Raw genomic sequence first — 27,880 nt, forward strand, 5'->3', positions numbered from 1 at the left:
TAGCTGATCGCCATATTTGGGGTCGGGAAGGAATTTTCCTCCAGGGCAGATTGGAAGGCCCTGGAGGTTTTTCGCCTTCCTCTGTAGCATGGGGCACGGGTCACTTGCTGGAGGATTCTCTGCTCCTTGAGGTCTTCAAACTACAATTTGAGGACTTCAATAGCACAGATATAGGTGTGAGGTCTTTTTTAGGAGTGGTGGGTGAAATTCTGTGGCCTGCATTGTGCAGGAGGTCAGACTAGATGATCATAGTGGTCCCTTCTGACCTAAATATCTATGAATCTATGAGTCATGAAACTGGTTTTCAAAGCCTCTCTGATGCACAGCACGCCTACCTGTGCTCTTCTAATCACCCTGGTGTCTGGCTGCTCAAAATTGGATGCCAGGTGATTTGCCTCAACCTCCCATCCCGCCATAAATGTCTCCCCCTTACTCTCACAGATAGTATGGAGCACACAGCAAGCAGTAATAAAAATGAGAATATTGGTTGTGCTGAGGTCTAACCTAGTCAGCAAACAGCGCCAGCGAGCTTTTAAACATCCAAAGGCACATTCTGCTACCATTCTGCACTTGCTCAGCCTATAGCTGAACTGCTCCTTCCTACTGTCCAGGCTGCCTGTGTATGGCTTCATGAGCCATGGGAGCAAGGGGTAGGCTGGGTCTCCAAGGATAACAAAAGGCATTTCAACATCCCCAACAGTAATTTTCTGGTCTGGGAATTAAGTCCCTTCTTGCAGCTGCTCAAACAGCCCAGAGTTCCTAAAGATGCGAGCATCATGCACCTTTCCCGGCCATCCCACACTGATGTCGGTGAAACGTCCCTTGTGATCCACCAGTACTTGCAGCACCATTGAGAAGTACCACTTGTGGTTTATGTACTGGTTGGCAAGGTGGTCTGGTGCCAAGATAGGGATGTGCGTTCCGTCTGTCGCCCCACCACAGTTAGGGAAACCCATTGCAGCAAAGCCATCCTGGGAAATATTACCTGTACATTTCCCAGAGTCACTACCCTTGATAGCAGAACATCAGTGATTGCATTTACTCCTTGAATCACAGCAGCCCGCACAGTAGATTTGCCCACTCCAAATTGATTCCCGACTGACCAATAGCAGTCAGGCATTGCAAGTTTCCACAGGGCTATCGCCACTCGCTTCTCAACTGTCAGGGTAGCTCTCATCTTGGTATTCCTATGCTTCAGGGTGGGGGAAAGCAACTCACAGAGTTCCAGGAAAGTGGCCTTATGCATGCAAAAGTTTCGCAGCCACTGGGAATCATCCCATTCCTGCAAGACTATGCGATCCCACCAATCTGTGCTTGTTTGCCGGGCCCAGAATCGGCATTCCACTGTATCAACCAGCCCCACTGCCACCATGATGTCCCAATTGCCACATCCCATGCTTTCAGGAACGTCTGTGTCCATGTCCTTTTCACAATCGTCCTCATGCTGCCGTCTCTTAGCCAGGTTCTGCACATACTGCACTATAATGCGTGAGGTGTTTACAGTGCTCACAACAGCAGCAGTAAGCTGAGTGGACTCCATGCTTGCCATGCTATGCCGTCTGCACGGGTAACCCAGGAAAAAAGGCGCGAAATGATTGTCTGCAATTGCTTTCACGGAGGGAGGCAGGGAGGGGAGACTGACGACATGTACCCAAAACCACCCGCGACAATGTTTTTGCCCCATCAGGCATTGGGAGCTTAACCCAGAGTTCCAATGGGCAGCGGAGACTGTGGGAACTGTGGGATAGCTTCCCACAGTGCACCGCTCCATGAGTCGATGCTAGCCACAGTAGTGAGGACGCACTCCGCCGATTTAATGCGCTTAGTGGGGACATACACCATCGACTGTATAAAATCGATGTCTAAAAATCAACTTCTATAAAATCGACCTAATTTCGTAGTGTACACATATCCTCAGAGTAGAGAAGCAGGACATAACAATAAATGGTATTAGCGTGGATCTGCTTCTCTTGCTGGCACTCACCTTTTACAAATAGTTCTGTGAAGCTTTTCTCCTCATCAACCACACACTGATATGCTGCATCATCAGCTAGGGAGCAGTGATTGATAGTCAGGATCCTCTTATTCCCAACAGCCTCAAAAATATATCTGAAGAAATGCAAACAGAATCTAAGTGTAATTCTCACCAAGTATGTCCTTTAGAGCCAGCCACCCTGTTCTGGCGCATGCGAGAAGGGAGGGAAGACCTGGGTGAGAGGAGTGGGAAGGACTTTGTACCAGCCACCCTACCTGGCAAAGGGGAGAGGAAGACTGTTTGAGAGTTATCCGCTTCTAGAATGCTCGTGAGAGATGGGGGGACACAGAGAACTATTTACAACAACAAGAGAGAGTTCAGCAAGGTGTGACGGGGTATACAAACCTCACACTGAGCAGCAAGGGGTTAAGGAACCATTCTGAGCTGAGACAGTCCTGCCCTGCCACATCTGTAGCAAATGCACCACTTGGAGGAGGAATTAAAAGGCAGGTGAGCAGTTCATGTGGTGGCAGACCAAAGAAGAGAGCACACCTGATACTGTCAGCTCCACAAGAGATGAGCTGAGGGAAGGTAGAATCTCTCCCTAAACAACTGTCCAAATATCTTTCCCTGAGGGAGGGAAGAAAGGGCTTGCTGCAGAGACAGCTTGAGAGGGAAGCACTCCCTCTCATATGAACTCTGGATTTCATTGGTCCCCTTTATTTGTGTTTGGACTACCCCAGCAGGGGAAAGCCCTTGGAATGAGCTGGGCCATACTACAGGAGGAGGCAGTTTCTGCCTGAGAGGGAAGAAAGACCTTGCTACATGCTGCTGTCTGGAGGTGCCTTGTGGTGAGCAGAAGACCCTCATGCTGCCTTACCCCAGATGATGACCTTAAGACAATTGCAGGGAGGTGATAGGAAGTGGCCCAGGGAGGGTTGCCTTAAGAATTCCAAGCTGTCAGATCACTGATAGCCCTCAAAGGGCCCTGGGTTGGAGCCTGGTGGAGAGGAAGGGCCCAGGCTTCCCTATTAACAACCCTCCCCCCCCCCAGCATGTCACTGGGCAGTGCTCCCCAACCAACCTCGAGCGAGGGCTGTGTCACAAGGATATTGCCCTTCTTGTTAATGGCTGCTAGAATGCCAGCCAGTACAAGTGTTCTCCCATGTAGCCTCACTAGAGGCCTGATTAGCCCCCACTTATGTCCCAACAGAACTTCAGCACAAAATCACTTCAGCGGTAGCTGATGTCCTGTTACATTTAGATAGGTCCCATATCACAAGAAGGACAATCTCACTGGATCTTAAATACATTCAGAAACAGTAAGATATAATCTGAGGACTTACTTGCTAAGTGGGCAGATGACAATGTTCAATTCCATGTGCAGAGAGTGAGCACAGGGCAAGGAGGGGAAAAGAAACAGTAATGAGAACTGCAAACTGAATGTCATTTTACATGTTAACTGGCACTGCACCCACAATGACACACCCATAGTCTTCCTCCATCTTTCCCTTTCCCGTCTGATATTCCCCCTGCTTTCTTTATAGTCTCCCCTTCCTGAAGATGGCTTGGTATCTACGGTTGTTCCAGACCTAACACTCTCCAGGCTGGATTTCCCAGTCTCTTTTCTAATTTACCTGCCGCTCACTTGGATCTCCTGTCCATTCTTCAGCCATTTCACTTCAGCATCTGGGTTGGCAAGTTCAACCATTAGCTTGATCTTCTGTCCTTTGTCCACTTGGTAAGCAGGATCCAGTTTCTGGAGGAATGCTGAGATGAAGAACCATTACAAAAAGGAGATTTTAATAATTTTTCTTTGCTATGTTTCCTTTCTTTGCAGCCTAATCTGGAGGAAAGGAAGTCAGGAAAGGAAAGGAGGTTTTTATCACCTTTCCTATTGGTTTATCTTCTTAATCCTTGCTCTGTTCTTTCCATATCTGCCCTCACCCCCTTCTACCTTTCTTTCCCAAATGCCTTAAGCTTCACCCTCCATCCTTTTCTATGATTCTGTGGCCTGATCTAGACTAGGATGATGTTAGCTAACATGCTAATTAGCATGTTCTAAATCTAGTATAGATAAGGCAGTGTGTAATTTAACCAGTTTAGCACATGTTGAGTCAAAGCCTAAATTTCTCACTAGGCTTTCCCTTGATAACATATTAAAGGCAGTGTGCCTTGTCTACACTAGACTTTTAAAATGTTAGCTAACATCCCACTTTTAAATCCTAGTCTAAACAAGACCCATTAGATCACATAAGCCATGGTGTCTGGGGTGTAGCTGAGAAGTCCTTGTCTTCTACGGAAGATAAAATTGACCACTCCTGTCTAAAGGAACCATTGCTGGTTAAGGCACACAACAGAGTGTTATAATGTCGGGGGAAATTTAGCAAAATGAGGAAGGTGTGTAATCTCCAAGAGTCATAGTGAGGTAGTTCAGAAGACCTGGTGAAGGTCTTATCTTGGGAACAGGCATCTCAAGTATAAAAGACTATAGGAAAAGTTGGAAGAACTAGTTAAATCATGTCCCTCTCCCCTAATGTTGATATTGGAAACACCAATGACCAAAATAAGATAAGAACAGATATTTTAGGAAGAAATACAGCTCTCCAACCTGTACTTTTCTTCTCCTCCTTTTTTATGCGTTTGAGGCGTTTCAGCATCCCCCGTAGGTCTGTGATGCCATACTGGAAAGCAATTTTCTCATACTCAGAAGGAGGAGCTCTCCGCAGGATGTCCCAGACATCAACATCAGGTTGTAATTCAGTTTTTGGCTCACTTTTGCTAGGGAGAGGAGTAGAACATTAGAATGACACACTAGAAAGAACTTCCAAAGAAGCCATAAACTTGGCAAGCTATGCATTGCTTAAGTGAAGCCATTCCTGCATTAGATGTCAGCAGTCTAGCTTTATTATTACAGAAATGCCTAGAGACCCTAACCAAAATCAGGGCCTAAATGTGGTAGATGTTGTACATATGCATATTAGAGATAATTACTGCCCTGAAGAGCTTATAGTCTATCTAGGCAAGACAAAGTATTATCCCCATTTTAAAGATGGGGAACTGAGGCACAAAGATGAGTTTCCTAAGATCACCCGTGAAATCTGTGGCAGAGCCAGGAAATGAGCCCAGATCTTCTGAGGCCCACGCTCATGTCTATAAGATAGAGACTCACCTCTTATCTCCCAGGATTCCTTCTCTTTATTAAAGTGAGGCCTGGTTCATCTTTAAAAGTGAAGATCAGTTTTGTGATGGGAAGGTTGTCTATAATCAGTTTTTAGAGTTGAAAGACACTTAGATTGGCAGGTTCTGGCTAGCAAGACACTATTTACAATGGGCCACTCAGCTTATGGATTGCCCAAAGAGCTGGTGATTATGGGAGAGTTAACTTGTGGTACAGTAGGACCCGAATGAGAAGTAGGCTGATCTGCTGTGTGAAAAACATTATGCTCCTGTCATAGTATATATTATTTGAAGATTGATTAAAAACTTACCGATTTACTGAGCGCAAGAAGCTGCTGGACTCGAGAGCGATGCAGAGAAGCATTTGGAAAAGCATGCAGCATCCCCATGGGCAGGAAAGAGGGCAACATGTGTTAATACAACAGAGCCATCATCATCTCCACCCTTAGCAGAAAAAGCCTGCATTTCAGCAGCAGGGAGATGGATATGTTGCACTGAAATATACTCAAGAAGAAATGCATTTTTCTAGTGAAATCAGCCTCATTCTGTAGAGTTCCATCTTACAGTTTATATTGCAGATGTAAACACCACAATTTATTTCTGCTACTGGTAGATGGCCTCATAGGGCAAAGTGAGGCTATTTACGTCACTATCCTCATTCCAAAAATGATCCTTCTGCCTGACATCTTTCAATGGATTTCTCACAAAAGACGGTATGGTGAATTCCTTTGAAGGATGAGGGAGGTATGACAAGACATGCAGGCTCCAGAATCCTGGAGGGAAAATCAGCACCTCTTAGAACTCCTTGTAGGTGGAGCTTGTTTCCAGGATCAAGCAGATTCCAGTGCAGCAGAATATACCCATGTAATAAGGCTGTGTTCAGTAATGAATCCCAGGCCCTTCCCCTCCCCCAAATCATACACAAGCTATGAAGCATGCAGTGAAGGGAAACTTAGAGGACTCTTTAGTTTTGTTTTCATTTATATGATATACTGTGAATGTCTACAGAGAAGGAATATCTCCCATTAATCTCCGTGAGGAATGTCACTGCATGAAAGGAGCATGGAGGGTTAGTGGGGTCAGTCTAGGGAGCATCTTTAACAAGGTGGTTCTAATATTCCAGTGTTTTTCTTAGGAAGGTGTTTGTAACAGGATTTCTACTATTATTATAGTGCCGCAATTGAGTGTCAGGGTTTCCAGTATCCATGTCCAGCTTGGAGCTTGCACTTCAGTCATTCTGAGCTGAAACTTGGCATGTAAAGTCTTATACTTAGAGAATTGTTCTTTAAGGTGGTTTAACATCCTCTATTACCGGGATTGACTGGTTGGATCTCCAGCCAGTATTCTGTTACAAATACGGGCCACAGTGGAGATGTTTCTTCACTAGAGCATATCTACGTCCTCCAGAAATTCAGCCAGCTCCCTCCCCACTACATATCCCCACTGGTTTCTTTGTGTCTGGTAAATTATTTGTATTTTGCCTAGCAAGGCACAATTAAAAATTGTGCCCTGCCAACCAAAAGAACAGGCCATTTACCAGATAGTCTAAGATCTTTCAACATACGAAGCACTCTGAGCTAGCTAGCTCTTGATAATGTGAACAAGCAACATTTATAATACTGTCTAAATACATGTTTCCTAGTTATAAATGTAAGGTTTGCATTGGAGCAATTATGCTCTGAGGAAACAGTGGCTCAAAAATAAGTATAGAATCATAGAACGTAAAAAAAACCCCTATTAGGTCAAATCTAGTTTCTCTCTCCAGCTAACCTATATGCACTGTCCACCTGAAAGTTTAAGGTAGGATTATTCATATTGTGTTCAAATACATTGTCTAGGTTATTTTTTAAACGCAAATAAGTCTTCCACTTTGGAGATTGTTCCCCAACCAAATACATCTCATTGTCAAGATGGTCTCCCTAATATTCAACTTAAATTTTCCATTGTTCAGTTTCATCCCATTATTTCTGGTTATACTCAGTTGGAGCACCTGAAACAACTCCTCTCCATTCCTGGTGTTTATATCCCTCTATAATTATAGAGAATTATCTTATCCACCTTAGTTATTGTATAGCCAAGCTATATATATATTTTTTGTAATATTGCCTCATTCATGTAAACCATATCATCATCTGTGGACTGGACTTCATGCCTGTGGGAAGTTGGTAGAGGTGCTTTCTTAAATTATAACTCATTTTAAAAATATTTGGGGTAAAGGCTATTGGCTATTCCCTTGCAGTCAATGACACTGCACCTGTTTACACAAGCAGAGAATTTGGCCAATTGTCTCCCTCTCTGTTTTGTACTTGGTCATGTAATCCAATGTTGTTGCATAAATAATAACTGAAACAAAAATCCCACAGCACTTGTAAGGACTAATGAGATCTTGCTGTGGGTCCTGCAAGACTTACCTTTAAGTAGTTGGTATTGTATATACATCCAAAATATTTATATACCTGAATAAAAATCATGCATCAAGAATCCCTAACTGTGTCAAGCCCACCCTAAACCCATGTTTATGTGAACTAAAATGCAAGGAACCTGAATGTTCCCCAAAGTGCAATCTCAGCCTTGTTTGTAAAGAGCAAGTGTTTTGTAACTCTCCAGAGCATGGACTGGCTTGTAAATTGCCACTACATAATAAAAAAGCTATTTTACAGCCAAGAATCACCATTTAAATAGTGTAGAATTGAGCACTTAGAAGCAGGAAAGTCCTGTTCATAACCCTTCAGAATTCATGTCCCTGTCTCCTCCAGTAAGTTCCGGGCTTCATGTTTCCCCATTTCTAATGCTCCTTGTCACCACTTTAACTTTATTAAAACATTCTTTTAGTTCCAGTAAGGATTTGTAGTATTCACAGAAATAGACTGACCTCTCCCACCCAGCTGGAGTAACATCCTCCCAGGCTAAGCATTTCAGGAAGGGGAGTGCTCTTAATGTGGTGACTTTGGTCTCCTTAGGTTTCTCCTGCCCTAAAGTAATTCTCCCTGATGTTGAGGGTCTTAGCTGCAGGGATCACCTCGTAGGTTGACAGTGCACTTGAGGACATTAAGATGAAGCTCAGTGAACCTGCTGTTAACAGAACAGGCAGCTGATATTTTTTTAAACGTGTGAGGATGTTAAAAATAGTTTTGTACATCCCAGAGATGGTTCCTTCCTATCCTGTTACCCTGGATTGCTTACTTCCTATCCTGTTACCCTGTCAGCTGTCATCTCTTTCAAGGTCTCTTCACTATCCTATTTAATACTAGTGTGAAAACTGTTCCCTTCCCCTTCCCCATGACCTATCTGTGGCCTATGGCACCTGTGTGTCAACACCAGCTAATTAAATTACAGTGGCCAGAAAATACAACTCCTGTACAATATAAAATTAAGTTTTCTCCGTGACAGTGAACATGTGCGTCATCTGGGTAAAGTAGTACTTGATGATGGGTAAGGTGGAACAGAAGTAGAAGGTGATGGCAGAGGTGTCATTCCTGCATTCTGTCTCTCTGCAGTTCTTGAGAGTTCTTCAACATGTTTGTTTCTCCAGTTGTGTTTTCAAAGGAGCATATATTCACCCCATAAAAAGGCTTGGTGTCTTCCAGGAGTTATTAATGTGGAGTAAAAATGCAGTGATAGTTAAAAGCATAATTTCCTGAGTCATGGTTTTTAGTTTAATATTAATGATAACTAACTAACCCAGTAGGTCAAAAATCATGAAAGTACTGGAGATTATTCTCTCTCTTTTATTTATTTATTTATTTTAAAAAATTCTGTCTGTACTTGCTGTTCACTAAAATTGATCATGAAAGCAGAAGGAAGGCTCCATTAGAGGTGTTCTGAACTCCTACACTACCCTCTTCTCCCAGCTGGTGTTACTTTAGGGAATGGTACAGAGCAATGTTTCTCAACTTTCCAGACTGGCAAACCTTATTTGAAGTAAAAATGCTTATGACCCCCTTCATTTATTCTAAAATAAGAGTTAAAAATCCACACAACTGCTACCAAAACTACTGCATTTGACCTCACAAACTCTGAAGGCTTTGGCCATTCTGAAGTTACTCTGGAATTTTTATTGTCTTTGCTTTAGAATTGTAATAATATTTTCAGTCTCTTGCTTCCCCCATGATTGCTTTATCTGACCCCTCTGGAGGTCATCATGACCCACCAGTTGAGAAACAACTGGTATAGAGGTAATGGCTCTGGATAGTTCAATTACTGTAGTTCCAGCCTCTCCCAGCAGGCTCCACCTATTTAGGAATGCTCTCTATGATGGCATTATGAGGGCAGAGTCCCTATCTAGTTGGCACAGTAGTATGTGGTATATCTGAAAATAAATGAGGCCCATGAGGTAGAAATTTACAGACTGCAAGTTCAATCCTGTATTACTAAGAGTTCTGCTACTTGCTTTCTACTGGATCTTAATCTACATAAACACAGTTCCATTCTATTATAAATGGAGCCAAAACACATGAGCAGAGACTGAGGCCAGAATCAAGAACAGAGAGTTGGCTAAATAGCGCATTGAGGAAAACTTGAAACAGTTAACTACGTATAACTTGGCAAGAAAAAGCAACTCAGGAACATCTGCCAATAATAATTTGCAGTTTTTAAATATTGAGGGAGAGGAATAGTCAGAGGTGAAAGTAAGCCGGTATGCCCCGGTACGGCGTACCAGCAAGAGCCGGTGCACCGTACTGGGGCAGCCCGGCTTCCCCAGGGGGCAATTTAAAGGGCCTGGGGCTCCCAGCAATGGCTGGAGCCCCAGGCCCTTTAAATTGCCTCCAGAGCCCCACTGCTAGAGCCCTGGAGTAGCGGCTGCAGGGCTCCGGCAGCTATTTAAAGGGCCTGGGGCTCCCCTGCTTCTACCACCCAGGCCCTTTAAATAGCCACTGGAGCCCCGCTGCCGCTACTCCAGGGCTCCGGTGGCTATTTAAAGTACCAGGGCAGTAGAAGCAGGGGAGCTGCGGGCCCTTTAAATAGCCCCCAGAGCCCTGGGGTACTGGAGGCTCCAGGAGCTATTTAAAGGGCCGGGTCTCCAGCTGCCTCTGCCGCCCTGCTTCTTTAAATAGCCGCTGGAGCCCCGCCGCTTCCCCAGGGCTCCGGGGGCTATTTAAAGGGCCAGGGCGGTAGAAGAGGGGGGCCTCGGGCCCTTTAAATAGCCCCCAGAGCCCCGGCTGCTGCTGGTACCCCGGTGGGGGGGCACTTACCTTACAGGGTGGGCTGGGGCTGGCTCTGACCCCCTCAATCCTGCCCCTTCCACCCTAGGCCCCGCCCCTTCCAGGGGCCAGAGCAGGCCCCAGAGTACCGGTAAGTCACTCAATTTACTTTCACCCCTGGGAATAGTGCGTGGTGATCCTCAGGAATATATGTAGCAGCAATTACATGAAGATGAGCAAAGGAAACTTTAGTTGTAAAGCAAGGGAGATCTACCAGACTATGAAATAATTTTCTATGGAAAGTGGTGGAAGCTCCGTCACATGGAATGTTTAAGAGTATACTGAACAAAACATTTTAATATATAGTCTTCTTTGAGTGCTTGTTCATGTCCATTCCAATAGGGTGTGTGCGTGCACGCCAGCCGAAAGATTTTTACCTTAGTAGCGTCCGTAGGGTCAACCTGGGCGCCCCTTGGAGTTGCACCTTCATGGCAATATATATTTTCACCCAATATAGGGCCCTGTCGATCCCCCACCCTTCCAGTTCCCTCTTACTGCCGGTGACGGCTAGCTGGAATAACTGTCACTCTTGCTTTGCAGGTGCTTTTGGAAGCTTCCTCTTCAGTCTTCATTGTTAAATAGTTGTAAATAGTTTGTTAGCTGTTGTGATTCTTGGGGTTTCCCCCCACAACAACATTTTCCCTGGTTCTGGGGTATGCCCCGGTCCCCAGGGTTCAAACTCTGCGAGGACTGTAACAAGTTTATGCCCAAGAGTGACCTGCATCTTCTTGTCTACGGTGCCTTGGGGAGAGCCACCAAAAGGACAAGTGCAGGATCTGCAAGGATTTTCGCCTTAGGACCCTTAAAGACTGGGATCAAAGACTTAAGATCCTGCTAATGGAAATGGCATTCTAACCCCAGGTCCGCAGAACTGACGCCATGCACTTCCTCGATGGTCCTCAACGCTCCGGCGCTGACGGTGTGCGAACTGTTGCCGAGCAAGAATCCTAAGGTCTCATGGCACCGCCACAGCTCTGCCCATAAAAAACCCTCTTCGGTGTGGCACCGTTCTCAGTCCCCAGTGCCACAAAAGAAGAAAAGGCTGGATAGCGGTCGCTTTCCCCATCTAAAGACCAAGGGACCTGTGGCATCGAAGAGTGTCTCGAGCCAGGCCACCTCGTCTCTCCAGTCCACCAGGGTCTCATTGACTCCTGCCCTGCCTGGGGTTCAGTTGAGTCCCCGGACTGCCATGGTGATGACCTCCGGCTCCCCTTGATGCCAGAAGCATTCGAGGCAGCCAAGGACCTTATACGCCTCACAGCGCCATCCTCCCCGCAGAGGAGAGACAAGTAACCGGTGAGTGCGCGGCTCCAGTTTCAGTCAAGGGGCAAACCAGTGATGATGGCGCGCTGATTTCCATCCCCGGTGCACCTCTCCCCCGCACGGCCCACCCACACAGGGGAGCTGCACCGGTCCCCGACCTCTCAACACCGCTCTCCGCAGCCCAGAGTACCACTCCTCCGTGGTCCTCCTACTCAGAGACCTCAGAGGTGGAGGCAGAGTCCTATTGCTCCGATAGGACCAGGAGCAGGAAGTCCAGATCCCTCCATGACCATGAGCCCTACCCGGCACCGTGGCCTCCGCAGTGGCAGCCTTTGACATAGTGGTCCTTTTGGACACCCTGGGCGTATCACCAGAGCCAGGGACAGATCCACAGCTCAAGATCCAGGTTGGCATTGGTGTCCTCGGCATCCTTCGTCCCACCGCCAGCACCGCTGGCAGCAGCACCGCCAACAGAAGCGCCGCCAACATCACAGTTGTCCCCTACAGCTCCGGCACCGACTCTCCCATCAGCAGCACCATTGGCGGCTACAGCATCGGTACCACTGGTGTCAACTATATCAGTACCGCCAGAACCAAAACTTTGGCACCGCCTGCCTCAGCACCGATATTTCCACCCCCAGCAACTCCGGCACCACAAGCTTCGGAATACCACTTGCCATGAGACCCACAGGGCGCTGAAGGGAGTGAGCAGAGCCCGCTGCCAGGCCTCTCCTTCTCATCCTCCCCAGATGAAGCTGTGGCAGGGATGTCAACGGCCCCAGCTCTGGACGATAACAGGGTACTCCAGCAGCTCTTATGTCACGCTGCCCAGAACCTGGGCATACAGGCGGAGGAGGTTGTGGAGGAATCTGACCCTGTCATCGACATCCTTACACCCTCCAGTCCCTCTCATATCACCTTGCCTTTAATAAGGACGATTACAGAGACAACAAAAACCCTATGGTATGGCAGACCCCTACATCTCTGGCTTCTACAGCCAAGAGGAACAAGAGGTGGAACCTTGTCCCCTCTAAGGGATATGAACATTTATACACCCACCAAACCCCCAACTCCCTCGTCATTGACGCCGCCAATCAACGAGCGTGCCAGTGCTACCTGGGACCCTCCCCTAAGAACAGGGAGGCAAAAAGACTTGACCTCTTTGGCAGGAAGGTTTATTCCACTGCGGGACTACAGCTCTGCGTTGCAAATCAACAGGCCATCGTGAGCAGATATACACACAACACATGAGCTGTGATGGCCAAATTTGCGGAGCTACTGCCTCAGGACTCTTGTACAGAGTTCTTGGCACTGGTGGAGGAGGGAAAGCTGGTCTCCTGAGCTTCCTTACAAGCGTCATTGGATGCAGCAGGTGCAGCCTTACGTACTATGGCAACGGGGGTTGTAATGAGGAGGAGTTACTGGTTGCAGGTCTCTGGTCTCCCTCATGAGGTCCTGCAAACAATCTAGGACCTCCCCTGTGAGGATTCAGCCCTTTTTTCCAATAGGATGGATAAAAGACTCCATAGCCTAAAAGACTCAAGGGCCACCCTTAGATGTTTGGGGCTCCCTACACCAGCCACTCAATGTAGGCATTTCCAGCCACAGCCTCCCTCTGGGTTCTACCAAGTTCAGAACTGCCAAGACGCTCCTTGTAGGAGGAATAGAAGCGGTAGAAGGAGGCAGCACCCCTCCTCAGGCCAAGGCTTGGGCCAGCCCAAGCCACCCCCCAACCTCAGACCACCCTTTTGAAGGTGTGGTCGAGGATGGCACACCAGTACTGCAACTGGATCCAACCTCTTACCTTTTCGTCCTGACTGTCCCCTTTCTATCGTGCACGGTCATGTATCACCTTGGACCACTGGGTGCTCTGCATGGTAGAGAGGGGATTTTCCATCCAATTCTGTGCCCTCCCAGCCCCCTTCCCCATCCCTCTTCAGGGACCCCTCTCATGAGCAACTTCTCATGCAGGAAGTGCACTCGCTTCTCTTGGTAGGGGCAGTGGAAGAGGTTCCTCAGGAGCAAAGGGGCAAGGGCTTCTATTCCCAGTATTTCCTAATATCGAAAGCCAAGAGTGGCCTCAGGCCAATTCTGGACCTGCGAGAACTCAACAAATTCAACAAGAAACTCAGGTTCTGCATGGTCTCTTTGGCCTCCATTATCCCCTCATTAGATCCAGGAGACTGGTATGCCACTCTCGACTTGAAGGACACGTACTTTCACATAGCGATAATTCCACCTCACAGAAGATATCTCAGGTTTCTGGTGAACAACAGCCACTATCAGTTTACTGTCAGCAGCACCTTGGGTATTCACCAAGTGCATGGCAGTCGTCGCGGCGTTCCTGCGCAAGCGGCAGGTACAGGTGTTCCCATACCTCGACGACTGGCTGATCAAAGGCCACTCCAGATCTCAAGTGGAAGCACAGGTTGGCTTCACAAGAAGGATGTTCAACGAACTGGGTCTCCTTCTAAACGAGGCCAAAATGACACTGTCCCTGGTGCAAAGGATAGAGTTTATAGGAGCTGTACTATACTCGACTCAAGCCAGAACATACCTCCCAGAAGCCAGATTTCGGTCACTGGGTGACATCATATGGGGCCTCAGGCAGTCCCCCACCACTACAGCAAGGAATTGCCTGAAACTTCTGGGGCATATGGCCACGTGTATTTATGTAGTACAGCATGCCAGACTTAGACTTCGCCAACTCCAGTCATGGCTAGCGTCAGTATATCAACCATCTTGGGACACTTTGGATAGCATGGTAACCCTGCCTCACCCAATACTAGACTCCCTCCTGTGGTGGCTCGACCCACAGGTAGTATGTGCAGGAGTCCCCTTCACCAGCCCCCAGCCATCCCTCTCATTAGTGACAGATGCGTCAGATCTGGAATGGGTGGGCACATTTGGGAGACCTCACGACACAAGGCCTCTGGTCTCAGGCACAGCGAGGTCGGCCTATCAAGGTCAGAGAACTGAGAGCGGTGCGCCTGGCATGCCAGGCTTTCAGAGTCTATATATCAGGGAGATGTGTATCAGTCCTCACGGACAACACCATGGCAATGTTTTATATCAACAAAGGGGGTGCATGCTCCTCTCCCCTGTGCCATGAAACCCTCATGCTGTGGGACTTCTGTGTAGAGCACTTGATATACCTGCAAGCATCACATCTCCCTGGGATACAGAACGAGCTGATGGACAGTCTCAGCCGGTCTTTTCATGGCCACGAGTGGTCCCTCTGGCCGGACATAGTGAGCTCAATCTTCCAACTCTGGGGTTTTCCCCAAATAGACCTGTTTGCCACACAGCGCAACAGGAAGTGTCAGCTATTCTGCTCCTTCCTGAGTCACAACTCAGGCTCCATTGCGGATGCATTCCTGTTTCCACGAGGAGGCCGTCTCCTATACGCGTTCCCGCCGGTTCCTCTCGTTCACAAGGTGCTCCTCAAGAGCTACAGGGACCGAGCCCTGGTGATACTGATAGTTCTGGCCACGCCAGCACTGGTACACATCACTCCTGGAAATGTCCGTAGCAACTCCGGTCACCCTACCACTCGTCCCGGACCTAATCACACAGGATCACGGCTGCCTCCGGCATCCAAACCGTGAATCGCTCCACCTCACATCATGGAAGCTCCATGGCTGAATGTGGTGGAAGCTCCATGGCTGAATTGCTCTGATCAAGTCAGGCAAGTTCTTCTTGGTAGTAGAAAGCCCTCCACAAGGGCAACGTACCTTGCCAAGTGGAAGAGATTCTCCGTCTGGTCAGAGCAGCAGTCAGTCTCCGACACTTGCCTCGGTGCCATTTATACTGGACTGCCTCCTCCATCTTAAGCAACAGGCACTGTCCATATCATTGATAAGGGTTCACTTGGCTGCAATCTCCGCCTTCCATCCGTGCAGATGGCTACTCAGTCTTCGCGAACCTGATGGTCGGCCGTTTCCTTAAAGGTCTCATAGATTATATCCGCAAGTATGACAGCCTATCCCGGCTTGGGACCTTAATCTAGTCCTTTTATGGACTGGCCACTGGTGACATGCTCCACTGCTTTATCTCTCATACAAGGTGGCGTTTCTGGTGGCGATAACCTCAGCTAGGAGAGTGTCGGAGCTCAGGGCCCTTACATCAGAGCCCCCTTACACTGTATTCCATAAGGATAAGGTTCAACTCAGACCTCACCCGGCTTTTCTCCCTAAGGTTGTCTCCCAGTTTCACATCAACCAGGACATCTTCCTCCCAGTATTCTATCCTAAACCAAATTCCAGCTGCAGGGAGCAGAGGCTTCACTCATTGGATGTCCATAGGGTGCTACCCTTCTATATCGAGAGAAAGAAGCTGTTCCAAAAGTCTGTCCAGTTATTCGTGATGGTGGCCAATAGAATAAAAGGCCTCCCTGTGTCATCACAACATATCTTGTTGTGGATCATGTTGTGCATTCGGGAGTGTTACAACTTGGCGAAGGTGCCCGCTCCGCCAATCACCGCACACTCCACCAGGGCTCAGGCCTCCTCAGCAGCATTCCTGGCACAGGTCCCCACACAGGAAATCTGCAGGGCAGCAACATGGTCCTCCATACACACTTTCACCACGTTCTATTCGATCACTCAACAGACCAGAGATGACGCGGCCTTTGGAAGAGCTGTGCTCCAATTAGTGGATGACTCCGACCCCACCTCCTGAACTTTGGCTTGTGAGTCACCTGTTTGGAATGGACATGAACAAGCACTCGAAGAAGAAAAAACGGTTACTCACCTTCTCGTAACTGTTGTTCGTCAAGATGTGTTGTTCATGCCCATTCCAATACCCATCCTCCTACCCCTCTGTTGGAGCAGTCGGCAAGAAGGAACTGAGGGGGTGGGTGTCGGCAGGGCTCTATATTGGGTGCCATGAAGGTGCAACTTCAGGAGGCGCCCAGGCCGACCCTACAGATGCTGCTAAGGGAAAAATCTTCTGGCTGGTGTGCACATGGCACGCACACACCTGATTGGAATGGACGTGAACAATACATCTCGAAGAACAACAGTTATGAGAAGGTGAGTAACCATTTTTTGTGGGGAACAATCCTGCAGTGACTTCTAAATTAGGTGAATGGACTAATTGTGATCAAAGAAGTCTTTTCTATCTCTAATTTCTGTGCAAATGGGTTAGGAATATAGAACTGAAATCTTGGACTATTAAGAGAATCTGGAAACTGAAGCCTAATTTAAAAGTGCCTTTAAAAGAAAGGGGTGGTTGAAACATAAAAAGTGTAGGAGAGGACATGGATTGAATCTCCCCCCTCATTACTTCCAAGGGAACTAATTGTTTAAAAGCATTTCTGGACTGGAAATCAGTAGGTGATACCCTCCTCCAAGTTGTCGGGGTGTAGGGAATTTGCCATGCTCCACATGTGAGAAGGGGAGTCTCATGCATTATTCAAACCACATGAATCTTTTATTCAGTCTGTCTCATGCATTTTATAATGAGATGAAATAGAAATCTTACTCTCTGTCTTAGACAACAGAATCCGAAGCAGTGTGTCCAGATTGAGATGGCAGGATAAAAGAGGTAGGCAGATCAGAGGAAGGCAGTGAGGGATGAGAAAGGGAAGAGATGTCATAAAATTTAAAAAAAAGGGGCGGGGGGAGTGGGAGAAGGCCAGAAATGGAAGCCAGGAAGAAGAGTCAGAATTGGAAAAGTCACAATTGTTTATAATAAACAGATTTTTGATTTCCCCAACTCTCCAATCCCAATGACAACTCAGGAGAATAGAAAACTCCAGACAAACACTACATCCCAAAGGCAGTTGTTCCAGTCCTTACATTTTTCCAGCAGAAGGTGCTGTAGAAGGCTTACAGCTACTCCAGTCCCAGTCTCTACATCTGTATTTTCACAAATAAAAAAAGGTGTGGTTTTTTTACAAGTTATCTATCTCTGTTGTAAGAGACACCTTTTTTACTGGTGAAGACACAATCTAGAGATGCAGTAAGAAATGGTGAAGTATTGCTGTCTGTGGAGAGGTCACAAATCTACCAGTCCCAGTTTCTCCATACTAGATGAACTATAGGGTATGCTAAGGGAATTATGAATTGGTGGAACTTTAACTGGTTAGTTTATTGTTCTGAGATTGCAGATTTTCACTCACCTCTTTTTCAATAAGGCACTAAAATCCAGCTCTCCACCTTCTTCATGTCCCTCTGCACTGTACAGTAACAGAAAAATATAATAGTGTCGCAAGGAGATGGGGAATGAATTAGCCAGAATTATCTCATAAGCATAAGATGTATCATTGGAAGGGAAGTAGGAGATAGTTTCACAATGACTCTAGAATGTTCATTGGCATTGCAGCCATTTTCTTTTAGAAATCTGGAGATTCTCTCTTCCTATTTGTTGGCCTTTATATAGATTTAAGAAGTGCACTTACTGACCCTGAATTTCTCCTGCTCTGCTTACAGAGGAAATCCTACACTGTGACTAATTTAGTGGCACATAGTAATCTAGATTAGTAGAATTGTAATCCCCCTTTTTCTGAATTAAAAGAAAAGATATCACACATATAATCAGTAGTCCAATAAACACATTTCCCACATGCTCCAGGAAATTTGTGGAGCATTGCTGGGATCTTCCTTTAGAATCATAAGTGCTTTCTGGGGACTATAGAAAGTGCTTTAGAATCATAAGTGCTTTCTGGGGACTAGATGTGGGGATGTAGAAACTGTTTTATGAGTTGGGACAGCGTTAAGACAACAGTATCTTATGTATTTTTTTAATATGGCCCTCAAGTGACATCCTGTGTTGCATACATTATTGCTTTAAGAACACAGGAATTGCCATATTCAATCAGACTTGAGGTCCATGTTGCCCATTATTCTGTCTCCAATATTTGCCAGCACTGATTGCTTACAAGGAGGTAATCTTGCTGAAGACAGGTATGCCAGTAGACAGTAGGCCAGAGAAACTCAAGGTGTCAGGAACAAATGCAAGAAACAGCCTCAACAGATTGAAATTTAGTAAACAATTTTGTTGATAAAGAGGGAATAGAATCCAGCTTCCACCTTCTGAGCTGCATTGACAGTGCCAGGTTAATTGGAGTCAACAGCAGTAAAAACTTATTTTAGTCAGATCTGATTCTTAATATGCATTGGGGAAAGCTCTTTTGATTACAAAAGTGCCATTTTTACATAGTTGGTTTCAGACTAGAACAACACTGCATGGGCTAATTTTCCCTATGTGGTGCCTAGACACTCTAGTATGTTGATGGGTGTATTGACTGATAGATAAGAACAACTTGAATGGCAGAGGGCTTTAGTCATAGATAAAGTCACTAATGTAAGGCCAGATTTCAAAATAGCTCAAGGCTAGATTTTCAAATGGTTAGCACCCACAATTCAGGTAGATTTTTCTAAAGAATTGAGCACCTAGAAGCTCCTATTCATAGAATATCATAGAATCCTAAAATATCAGGGTTGGAAGGGACCTCAGGAGGTCATCTAGTCCAACCCCCTGCTGCAGGAGGAAATCCTCTGTATTCTGACACTTATGACCAGATTTTTCTAAAGATCTCAGCAGCCAATATGTTAAGTTCTTTGAAAATCCTTGCTATCTATTTTGAAAAAAGTAGCCACTTTTTCTGATGCCTAAATGGGAGCTGAGCTTTGTGGTTGCTTAGCTCTTCTGAAACTTCCTTAAATTATAACTTCTGAAATGCAATTAAAGAGTTATACAGTTGTAAAATAGGACATCTGAAAGCACTAGGAACAGAGGGGGATGGGATAGCACACAGGTATATTTTCATATCCAAGTGAGAATTTGTGTGGGAGCAGTGAGGGAGGTGTAATCAGGATGTGTGTATGATAGAAGGGCAGACGTGCATTCAGTTTGAGATTTTTCAGAGTCACAGTTCTTAGAGGATGCCATATGTCCAGCATGTGCTCTTCCTGTAAATGAATCTCTCTCACTGAAGCATCAAAGTGCTCTACTCTTCTCATTGCTTTATGCTTGTCTCACATGATCATTGTTTTTGTGTTTTCTAGCCACGTATAAGAGCTAAGTATTATTATTTATTTATTGTAATGAATTCAGATGTTCAAAATTAAATCTGCAACAAGTTCTGGTTCTCTTTACTGATCAGAGAGAGAGAGTTCATTGAGGCTTGGGACTGCTGGCAGAAACCTGGGCTACCTGAGACAGGCTGCAGACATCCGTCTTCCTCCTCCCACCAGGCTCCTGAGTGAGAGTCACAAAAAACAGCATTTTAGATTTATGCACTTCAGTTTAATCTCTGCAGCCTTCTCATAGAACAAGTTAAGATCATCAAACTCCAAGCTCCGCTGGCAAGTATGCAGTAGTTTTAGAAGTGCTCTGTCCCAAAGGAGCCTTTTCCATTCCAAAAGGAGAATTGCTACTGCCTAGTCCATGCAGCTGCATGACATTCTAACCCTCCTGTACATTCACAGCTTGTCGTAGGGAATATCTTGAGTCATCTACAAGTTTTTGCTTGGCTGTCAAAATACCTCCCTTCAGTTTCATAGAGACAAATGAATCCTAAATATCCTGCCAATCAAATGGGCCGGGCAATCTTGGGCCTTCATTGAATCATAGTCAGACTCTGCAAAAAGGTGTTGTGTAATGCAGTGTCTCTGTGTCTTACGTTCTGCTGGACAGTAAAGGCAGTAAATGAAAATCTGGTGCAGTCCCTTCACAGAGTCTTCCTAATACAGTCTAGTAAAGGAGGAAGGAATCTTCAGTCTTCAGCTCTGGCTCACTGACAGAGCAAAGATAAATATGGTTATTTGTTTTGTGACAGGGGTTTTGATGGGAAGGAGTTATGCTTCCTCCATGCTGACCAGAAACTCCCTAAATCCAAAAGATTTGTTAGGATTTTACACCCACATTGCACTCACTAGCACTAGATTTGTTGCTTTCGTTATCCTGCTAGCAGAAAGAGGAACTACTGAATGCTAAATAAAGGACAACAAAGGCTTGGCCATGTAGAATTATGTTCAAGTGGAACCAGCCTGTATCACAGCAGGACTGACCAGCTGCACATATGGATTCCATAGTTACTGTTTAGTTAAATTCTGCAAGACTTTTCTTGGTTCCTTGTGACAGAGTAGAGTGTAAAAGGCAGATCTCATATAATAATAACTTGTGGAAAAGCACAAGCAATTGACTGTGCTGGATTTTCTCCTGTATTAGGAAAATTGGTTCAAGTGAAATGTAAGTGCTGGAGTGATAAATTTCACTGTAGCTATTGGGAGCACAGTAAAGATCATGTTAAAATTCCTTGAGGGATAGCACATATTGCCCTGAAGGACTGTACTTGTTACAGTTGATGGCTGTTGGAGTGATTTTTATTGATAACTTAGGGAAATAACACTCTGATTTACACACAAGATAAATGAGTGTTCAGTAATGAATACAGTTGCAAGTTACTTCCTAAACTTTACCAAAAATCTGTAACAGTTCTTTCAATTGAACCGGTAGAGGTCAGGGCAGCTTTATTAAGAGTTTCTAGGTCAATTGAGAATTTATTGCAGATGGGAAGAGTGGCCTTTCTCAACACCTAAGCAATGCCCTAGGGCTAGGGTTGCCAACTTTCTAATTGCAGAAAACCAAACACTCTTGCTCTGCCCCTTCTCCAAAGCCCACGCTCACTCTATCTCCCCTCCCTCAGTCACTCGCTTTCCCCCAGCCTCACTCACTCACTCATTTTCACCAGGCTGGGGCTGGGGATTGGGGTGTGGGAGAGGGTGAGGGCTCTGGGATGGGGCTGGGGATGAGGGATTTGAGGTGCAGGAAGAGACTCCAGGCTGGGGCCAAGGGGTTCGACGTGTGGGAGGGGGCTCAGGGCTGGGGCAGGGGGTTGAGGTGCCGGAGGGGGTGCAGGGTCGGGAGGGAATTTGGGTGTGGGAGGGGGTTCTGAGCTGGGGCAGGGGCATGGGAGGGGGTTTGGGGTGCAGGCTCCAGGTGGTGCTGACCTCAGGCAGCTCCTGGGAAGTGGCAACATGCCTCTCCAGCTCCTAGGCAGAGGGGTGACCAAGGGGCTCTGAACGCTGCACACATGCGTCACCCCCACAGCTCCCATTGGCTGGGAACCATGACAAATGGGAGCTGCGGAGCCAGCGCTTGGGGCAGCGCCTGCGGGTGGGGGCAGCGCGTGGAGCCCTCCTGGCCACCCCTCCACCTAGGAGTTGGAGAAACACGCCAGCTGCTTCCTGGGAGCTGCGTGGAGCTGGGCATGGAGCCTGCCTGCCTTGTGGGTGCTGCGGCCAACCAGACTTCTACTGGCCTGGACGCCTGGCAACCCTACATGTGGCTCTTAATAGTCTAGGAGGTGTATATATACCTGACCATTCACACATACATTCAAAATCTCATTGATTGCACTTGTAATAAAATTACAAAACATTAATAAAATTAAATATAACCATACTGTAATCAGCTATATAGTATTTATGTCCAAACTCTTGATCCCTGTCTAGTGCAAGAGTGTCTTAAGACACAAGTGGATCCTCAGGCTCAACTAAACCATTTTGGAAAGCATTGCTTGGTCCCAGCCATACAGCCTGGATCATTAGCACAGGATCATTAGCGCCCCTGTTGACTTGTACCTGAAATACTCTTTTCACACTGTAGAAAAAATAATTAGTGCAATTCTTAGAGAAATTATGTTCATTATCTCTGAAATAATTGAAGATCGGGTTTGTTGTTGCATAGTAAGGAGCCAACCTCTTTTAGATGATGTCTGAGAGTCAAGGGTGGCATTTTAGCCTTAAAAACACTTACACTATAGACTTACATAAATCTTTGTAATAATAGCTATTTGTACAATAGTTTTTCTCTTACATGACCTTGTCTAGGAAGGTAATGAATTCCACATGGAAGCACAAGCTTCCTACTCACGTTCGTCGGAAGGCAGTGCGAATATCCATGTCTCCTGTTCCTGGTGCTTCTGATGTGGCATACAATGGAAAAGGAAGGTGGGAAAACAGTTGAGTGTGTTCTTGAAGAGACAGCACCACTGCAAAAGTTTTTCCTTTCACGCCATTTTTGTTTCAAAGATCTTATATTTTAACTATGATTAATCACTTACTGAATGGTAGCCATGGTTAGTGCAAGTAACTGTCTGGGGTTCTACCTCAAGCTTCACATTAATTTGTAGTTTGACAGGGGGAAAGTCATATTGTCTTCTGTAAAATCTGGTCTGAATATTGACATAATGAATGCATTGAAATCCTCAGGTGAAAGGTGCTAGAGAACGTCCAAATGGATTATAGTTCATTAATGGTAATATTACCATCTGTGGAGGCAGAAGATAAATTCCCTTGATTAATAGAAGCATGGAGAGGTTTACAGCTGGGAAGCTGCGTATAAAGTGTTTGATTAATCTCCAATTTAAACCAGCTACTGCTGGCATAGCCTAGGGTAGAGAGCCTCCAGTGACTGAAAGTCAACCTATGCCCTATACCATCATGGGTCCTGCAGCCAACCAGTGCTGCTTCAGAAATGAGCAGTGCTGACTCAATGCATTCCTGGTCTGCCACTGCCTGTGAGGCATAGGCATCAACTCCATGGGTGCTCTGGTGCTCAATCACCCATGTAAAAAAATAGGTGGTGCTCAGCACCCACCAGCCATAGTGGTTCCAGACCCAGGGCTGGCTGCCCACCAGTCAGCTGTTTGACAGGCCCCTGGGGCTGGCTGCTCCTTAGCAAGTGGCTGGTGGGAGGCGCTCAGGAAGGGAGCAGTGTGTGGGTGGAGGGGTCCTTGGGCGGGAAGAGGCCCAGCAAGAGCAGGGCTTCCGAGTGGAAAGGGGTGGAGCACCCACTAGGAAAAACAAAAGTCAGTGCCTGTGCTGTGAAGCTCCTATGGAGCCCCAGTCACCAATTAAAGCTACCACTCCGCAACACAACCCCTGAGGAAGGAGAGTGGTGCAAATATTGAACTAGCAAGGGTGAACCATGCTCACACTCTTTTAGTGAAATCCCTGGTGACCCATTCTACACTGGAGGTAAATAGATAGTTAAATGTACTTCCCTTTTAATCACTGGCACACAAGAGCAACTGTTTAGAGTAAATCCCTTGCTAAAACTAGTCAACTATTCTTGTTGCAATTTTATACTGCCAGAAGCTCCTGCCGTGCTTGAATTTGGCCGGAGGAAAGGAAGTAATAGTGTTAGCTTTCTGAACTTTTCCAAGTTTTTTTTCCTTTTTCTTTTTAAATGTCCATGTTCAAGTACATAGCCTTTGGCAACCTAGAATTGGAGTTAATTCTCAGACTTTTAAAAATTTTTTTACTGAATTTAGTGCTCATGGAAGTGTGGGACTGAAGCCTGGATAAAGCCAAGGATAATACAGGCTAATTCTCCTTTTGCTTACTTCGTGTTGCTCTTTCAGTACATCTCAGTCCTGACTTGAATTACACACTACTTTTCTTTTTAGAGGCCACCCCCCTCCTTCATAGCCCTGCTAATGCATCTCAATCTGCATCTGTAGCACTCCTGCTATTCTAGTTTTGGGCCTACATAAATTTCTGCCAGTTTCTCTCAAACCTGACCTACACCCTCTTCTGGTGGCCACTGTTTATTGGGGAGAGAGGTTACTCTGTACACAGGGAGGACAGAGTGGGAATAAGATAGAACCTAACTTAGCACAGGGGTGAAAGTAACATTAAACTCTTACCAGTATGGGGGCTCGGCTCTGGGCCCCTGGAAGGGGCGGGGCCTTGGGCAGAAGGGACTGGTCTGGGAGTCAGCCTCCCTCAGCCAGCCCATCCGCACTGCCTGGCCCGCACCACCCGGGGCTCCGGCAGCGATTTAAAAGGGCCCAGGGCTCCGGTTGCTGCCGCAGTAGCAGCGCCCGAGAGCCCCGGGCCCTTTTAAATCTCTGGCCCCAGGGCAGCAGCCCCTTTTGCCCTCCCCTCGCCCCCGTCGGCAGTCCGGGGAAGGGAGGGGCAACGACATTATAGTGCTGCCACGGCAGCTCTTTAAGCAGGGTCCTTTGCCATGGCAGCACTTTAATGTTGTCTGCGTATGGGCTGGTACCAGTGGCCACTTTTTACCGGTACGCCATACCAGCCTGTACCAGCCCACTTTCACCTTTGACTTAGCAACACATTTCTGTAATCATATAATCTTACCATTGACAATCAGGCTGAAGTTACAGCTATCAAACTTGTCCTTGGTAGACGCCTCACATCTATACCCCCCTGCATAAGTCATTTTTGCTTGGATAATGTGCATTTCATAGATGTAAACCTAAAAAAAAGATCAGCCCACAGAGCAAGGGAAGTTAGAAAATAAAAGGATAAAAATGCATAGAAACAAATATAGCATACCAGAACATTAACAGTGATAGACAAAGGCTGGAATTCATTAAAAAACCCACTTTGTTCCCTGTATGTGCAACTCTGTCTCACTTGTGGCTGGGTGAGGAGGTCCTCCATCTCCAAAAAATGTAGGCCTCTATCTACAGCTAATAGAGCAGTTCCATAAATTCAGCCTTCGGAAGGATTGGTGTTACCGATGGGCAAATCTATCCTATTGCATCCAGTAGAGGGAAGTGGAGATGCATACACATAGCAAGTATATTACAAACCATAACGCTAGCGTGATCCCTACAGGAAGAGAGAGTGACGCACTACAGACTTCTTTGTGTTCCAGGTGTCTGTCTGTCTGTCTCTGGGCTAGAGTATTCACATTATAGATTCATTTATGGTGGGAATGGATTTTTGTTGATCGCTTTATGATAATTTACCCACTGTAATAAAGCAGTTAATTTCAGCACCAGTGTATGGGTGGCTGAATATTCCTATGAGGATAATTATGCAATAAGATCATGGAAATTGCCATACTAGATGAGTTCAATGGTCCATCTAACTCAGGATCCTATCTCTGACAGTGACCGATACCAGCTGCCTGAGATTCAGGTGCAAGGAACCCTGGAGTAGGCAGTTATAGATTAACCTGCTGCAATGAGATGTTCAGCCCACACCACCCTTGAAGGGGTTAAAATGGCTCAGAAGGTGCTAATTAACGTGATAGGCTGCACCTGGGGGAGACTGAGGCTTGATTGACAAGCACTAATTGAAGATGGGCCCATCTAGACAGGAGTAGGTACGGATTATATAAAGCTGGGAGTGGAGAGCAGAAGAGGGCTGCACTGTGAAGGTCTGTAGTCACTCTCTTGTCCTAGTGAGGGGAGAAGGATGAAACCTGAAGGTAAAGAAAAGGAAACAGAAGGCCTGGGATCCTGACCCTTATGGAAGTGGTTTACCCAAAGGGGTGGTGGAGAAGAAAGCCTGTAGATGTCAAAGTAGGAAGAAGCCCAGGGAAACATTAGCAGGCAAGGTCTGTGCTGTTTGTAGGGTCCCTTGGTTGGAACCTGGAGTAGCAGGTGGGCCTGGTTCCCCCAGTGGGAAAGTGGCATAGTATTGAATGGGACAACAGGCTAGAATGGCACTTGGACACCTAGTCCAGTGAAACTTTTCTGGAAGGGAAAAACTGTATAATGACCTGGCTGGAGGGCCAAGCCACAAAGAGGAAGCACTGCGACTCCTAGAGAGGAAGAGGGGCTGTGGTGTGAGCAAGTGAGAAGGAAAGAGCACCCTGAGTTCTGAGAGAGAGCCTCACCATGGAGTTAGTGACTGACAGAAGGGTGTGTCAGTCCAGGCAGAGCTAATTCCCCAGATGCAGCCACATGCAGTTGCCCCACCAGTGAGTAGAACCCTGTTACGTGTGCACACAAGGAGCATTTATTTCTAAAACAAATTAGTTAAAGGTTGGCTTATACTCTGAAGAATTAAAGTTTAGATGCTTTCCAAACTTGTTTTTTTTAAATCCTTACTATTGTTACATTGGATGTTTCTGTTTTTCACTACCACTGTTAGCAAATTGTTAAACTGATTTTTATCAGAATTATGTGGGATTTTTACACATTTCTTTGTTTTCCCTGGCTGTATGCATTCCTATTCTGTATTCACTGCTGAGTGAGTGTTTCTGTCCTCTTTCTGGTATGCCTTTGTGTATTCATACAATTACCAAACTTCTGCTCAGACTCTTCTCCAGACTGAACATATGCTGAACGTTTCCTCAAAAATCTTTGTCTTCCAAATCTTTTATCATTTATCATGGAACCGAGGAGTGATAGTATCTACCTCTACTTTTGTCTAGATCCTCTGACTATAGATCTGTATCTATGATTAGAATACTGTGCGCCATTTTGGGCACCTTAGTACCAAAATGTCACTACTAGGGAAGAGATCTTTCCCCCAGAACAAAGGTTAGTGGCTAGGAGAGAGAGATTGAGAGTTCTGCTTTGCTGGCTGTACCTTGTTGTTTCGGTCATAGCTGTCATGCAGCTGGAGATGTTTCCCCACTTTGCTTCCCAGGTCCATCCACTTTCCCTTGAACCATTTCACTGATGGTTTCTTCAGCATGCTGGCACCTGCTACTTTGCAAGTGAATGTGATGTTTCCACCTTGAAAGGGAGACAGGTTAAGATAAGCCTGTGAGTGATGTTTAGTATTTTTGTTAGATCATTGCTATTGTACAATAATTACAGAGATAAAGGTAGTATCCAGGTAGTAGCATAGCAGCTTACAAAAATCAAGTCTTTTACTCACCAACAGTCACTTCTCCATCCTGAGGCCGTGTCACGAAGAGACCAACAGGGTCCAGAGGCAGCTCTGGCTGAGCCTCAGGAGCTGGAACTGAACCAAATATCTGGATTTATTAACTATCTTTCCATTTCAGCCTCTGTCCTAGTCTATATAGTGAATCCTTTACATCATTTCAATGTTTCCCTCAAGATTCTTCTCCATTCAGATATTTCCTGTTTCTTCCATAACTCCTTATTCCCACTTGGCTGGGGCTTGTCACTTGTCTTCTTCCTCCTGGTCCTGTTTTCCCCCACCATCAATGTTGGGATTCCTTGTCCCTATTCTTTCTTTCAATGTGTCAAGTAGGGCAGTGGTTCTCAACCAGGGGTACACAGAGGTCTTCCAGGGGGGTACATCAACTCATCTAGATAATTGCCTAGTTTTACAACAAGCTACATAAAAAGCAGTAGCAAAGTCAGTACAAACTATACAGACATGATTGATTGGCGATCCCTCGATTCAAGGATGATCTCTACCATTGTCTACAATACAGACAATGACTAGCTTATACTGTTCTATATACCATACAATTAAATGTAAGTACAATATTTATATTATGGTAAAAATTAGAAAGTAAGCAATTTTTCAGTAATAGTTGCTGTGACACTTTTGTGTCAACCGCT

General features: G+C 46.0%; 1 protein-coding gene across 1 annotated transcript in view; it reads right to left on the minus strand.

Annotated features, from left to right (window-relative positions):
* Window positions 1-27,880, minus strand: part of MYBPC3 (myosin binding protein C3) — a 128,591-nt gene that overhangs the window by 89,647 nt on the left and 11,064 nt on the right. The window contains exons 4-15 of the mRNA XM_073350333.2: window positions 27,222-27,308; window positions 26,928-27,076; window positions 24,738-24,855; window positions 22,504-22,552; window positions 19,780-19,824; window positions 17,744-17,800; window positions 17,104-17,106; window positions 5,467-5,490; window positions 4,587-4,756; window positions 3,613-3,745; window positions 3,322-3,324; window positions 1,985-2,109 (exon numbers count right to left, since the gene is read on the minus strand). Coding sequence (XP_073206434.1) covers window positions 1,985-2,109; window positions 3,322-3,324; window positions 3,613-3,745; window positions 4,587-4,756; window positions 5,467-5,490; window positions 17,104-17,106; window positions 17,744-17,800; window positions 19,780-19,824; window positions 22,504-22,552; window positions 24,738-24,855; window positions 26,928-27,076; window positions 27,222-27,308 — 963 coding nt within the window. The remainder of the gene's footprint in view (window positions 1-1,984; window positions 2,110-3,321; window positions 3,325-3,612; window positions 3,746-4,586; window positions 4,757-5,466; window positions 5,491-17,103; window positions 17,107-17,743; window positions 17,801-19,779; window positions 19,825-22,503; window positions 22,553-24,737; window positions 24,856-26,927; window positions 27,077-27,221; window positions 27,309-27,880) is intronic.

The sequence above is a fragment of the Lepidochelys kempii genome, chromosome 6, assembly GCF_965140285.1.
Source record: "Lepidochelys kempii isolate rLepKem1 chromosome 6, rLepKem1.hap1, whole genome shotgun sequence".
Classification (NCBI taxonomy): Eukaryota; Metazoa; Chordata; order Testudines; family Cheloniidae; genus Lepidochelys; species Lepidochelys kempii.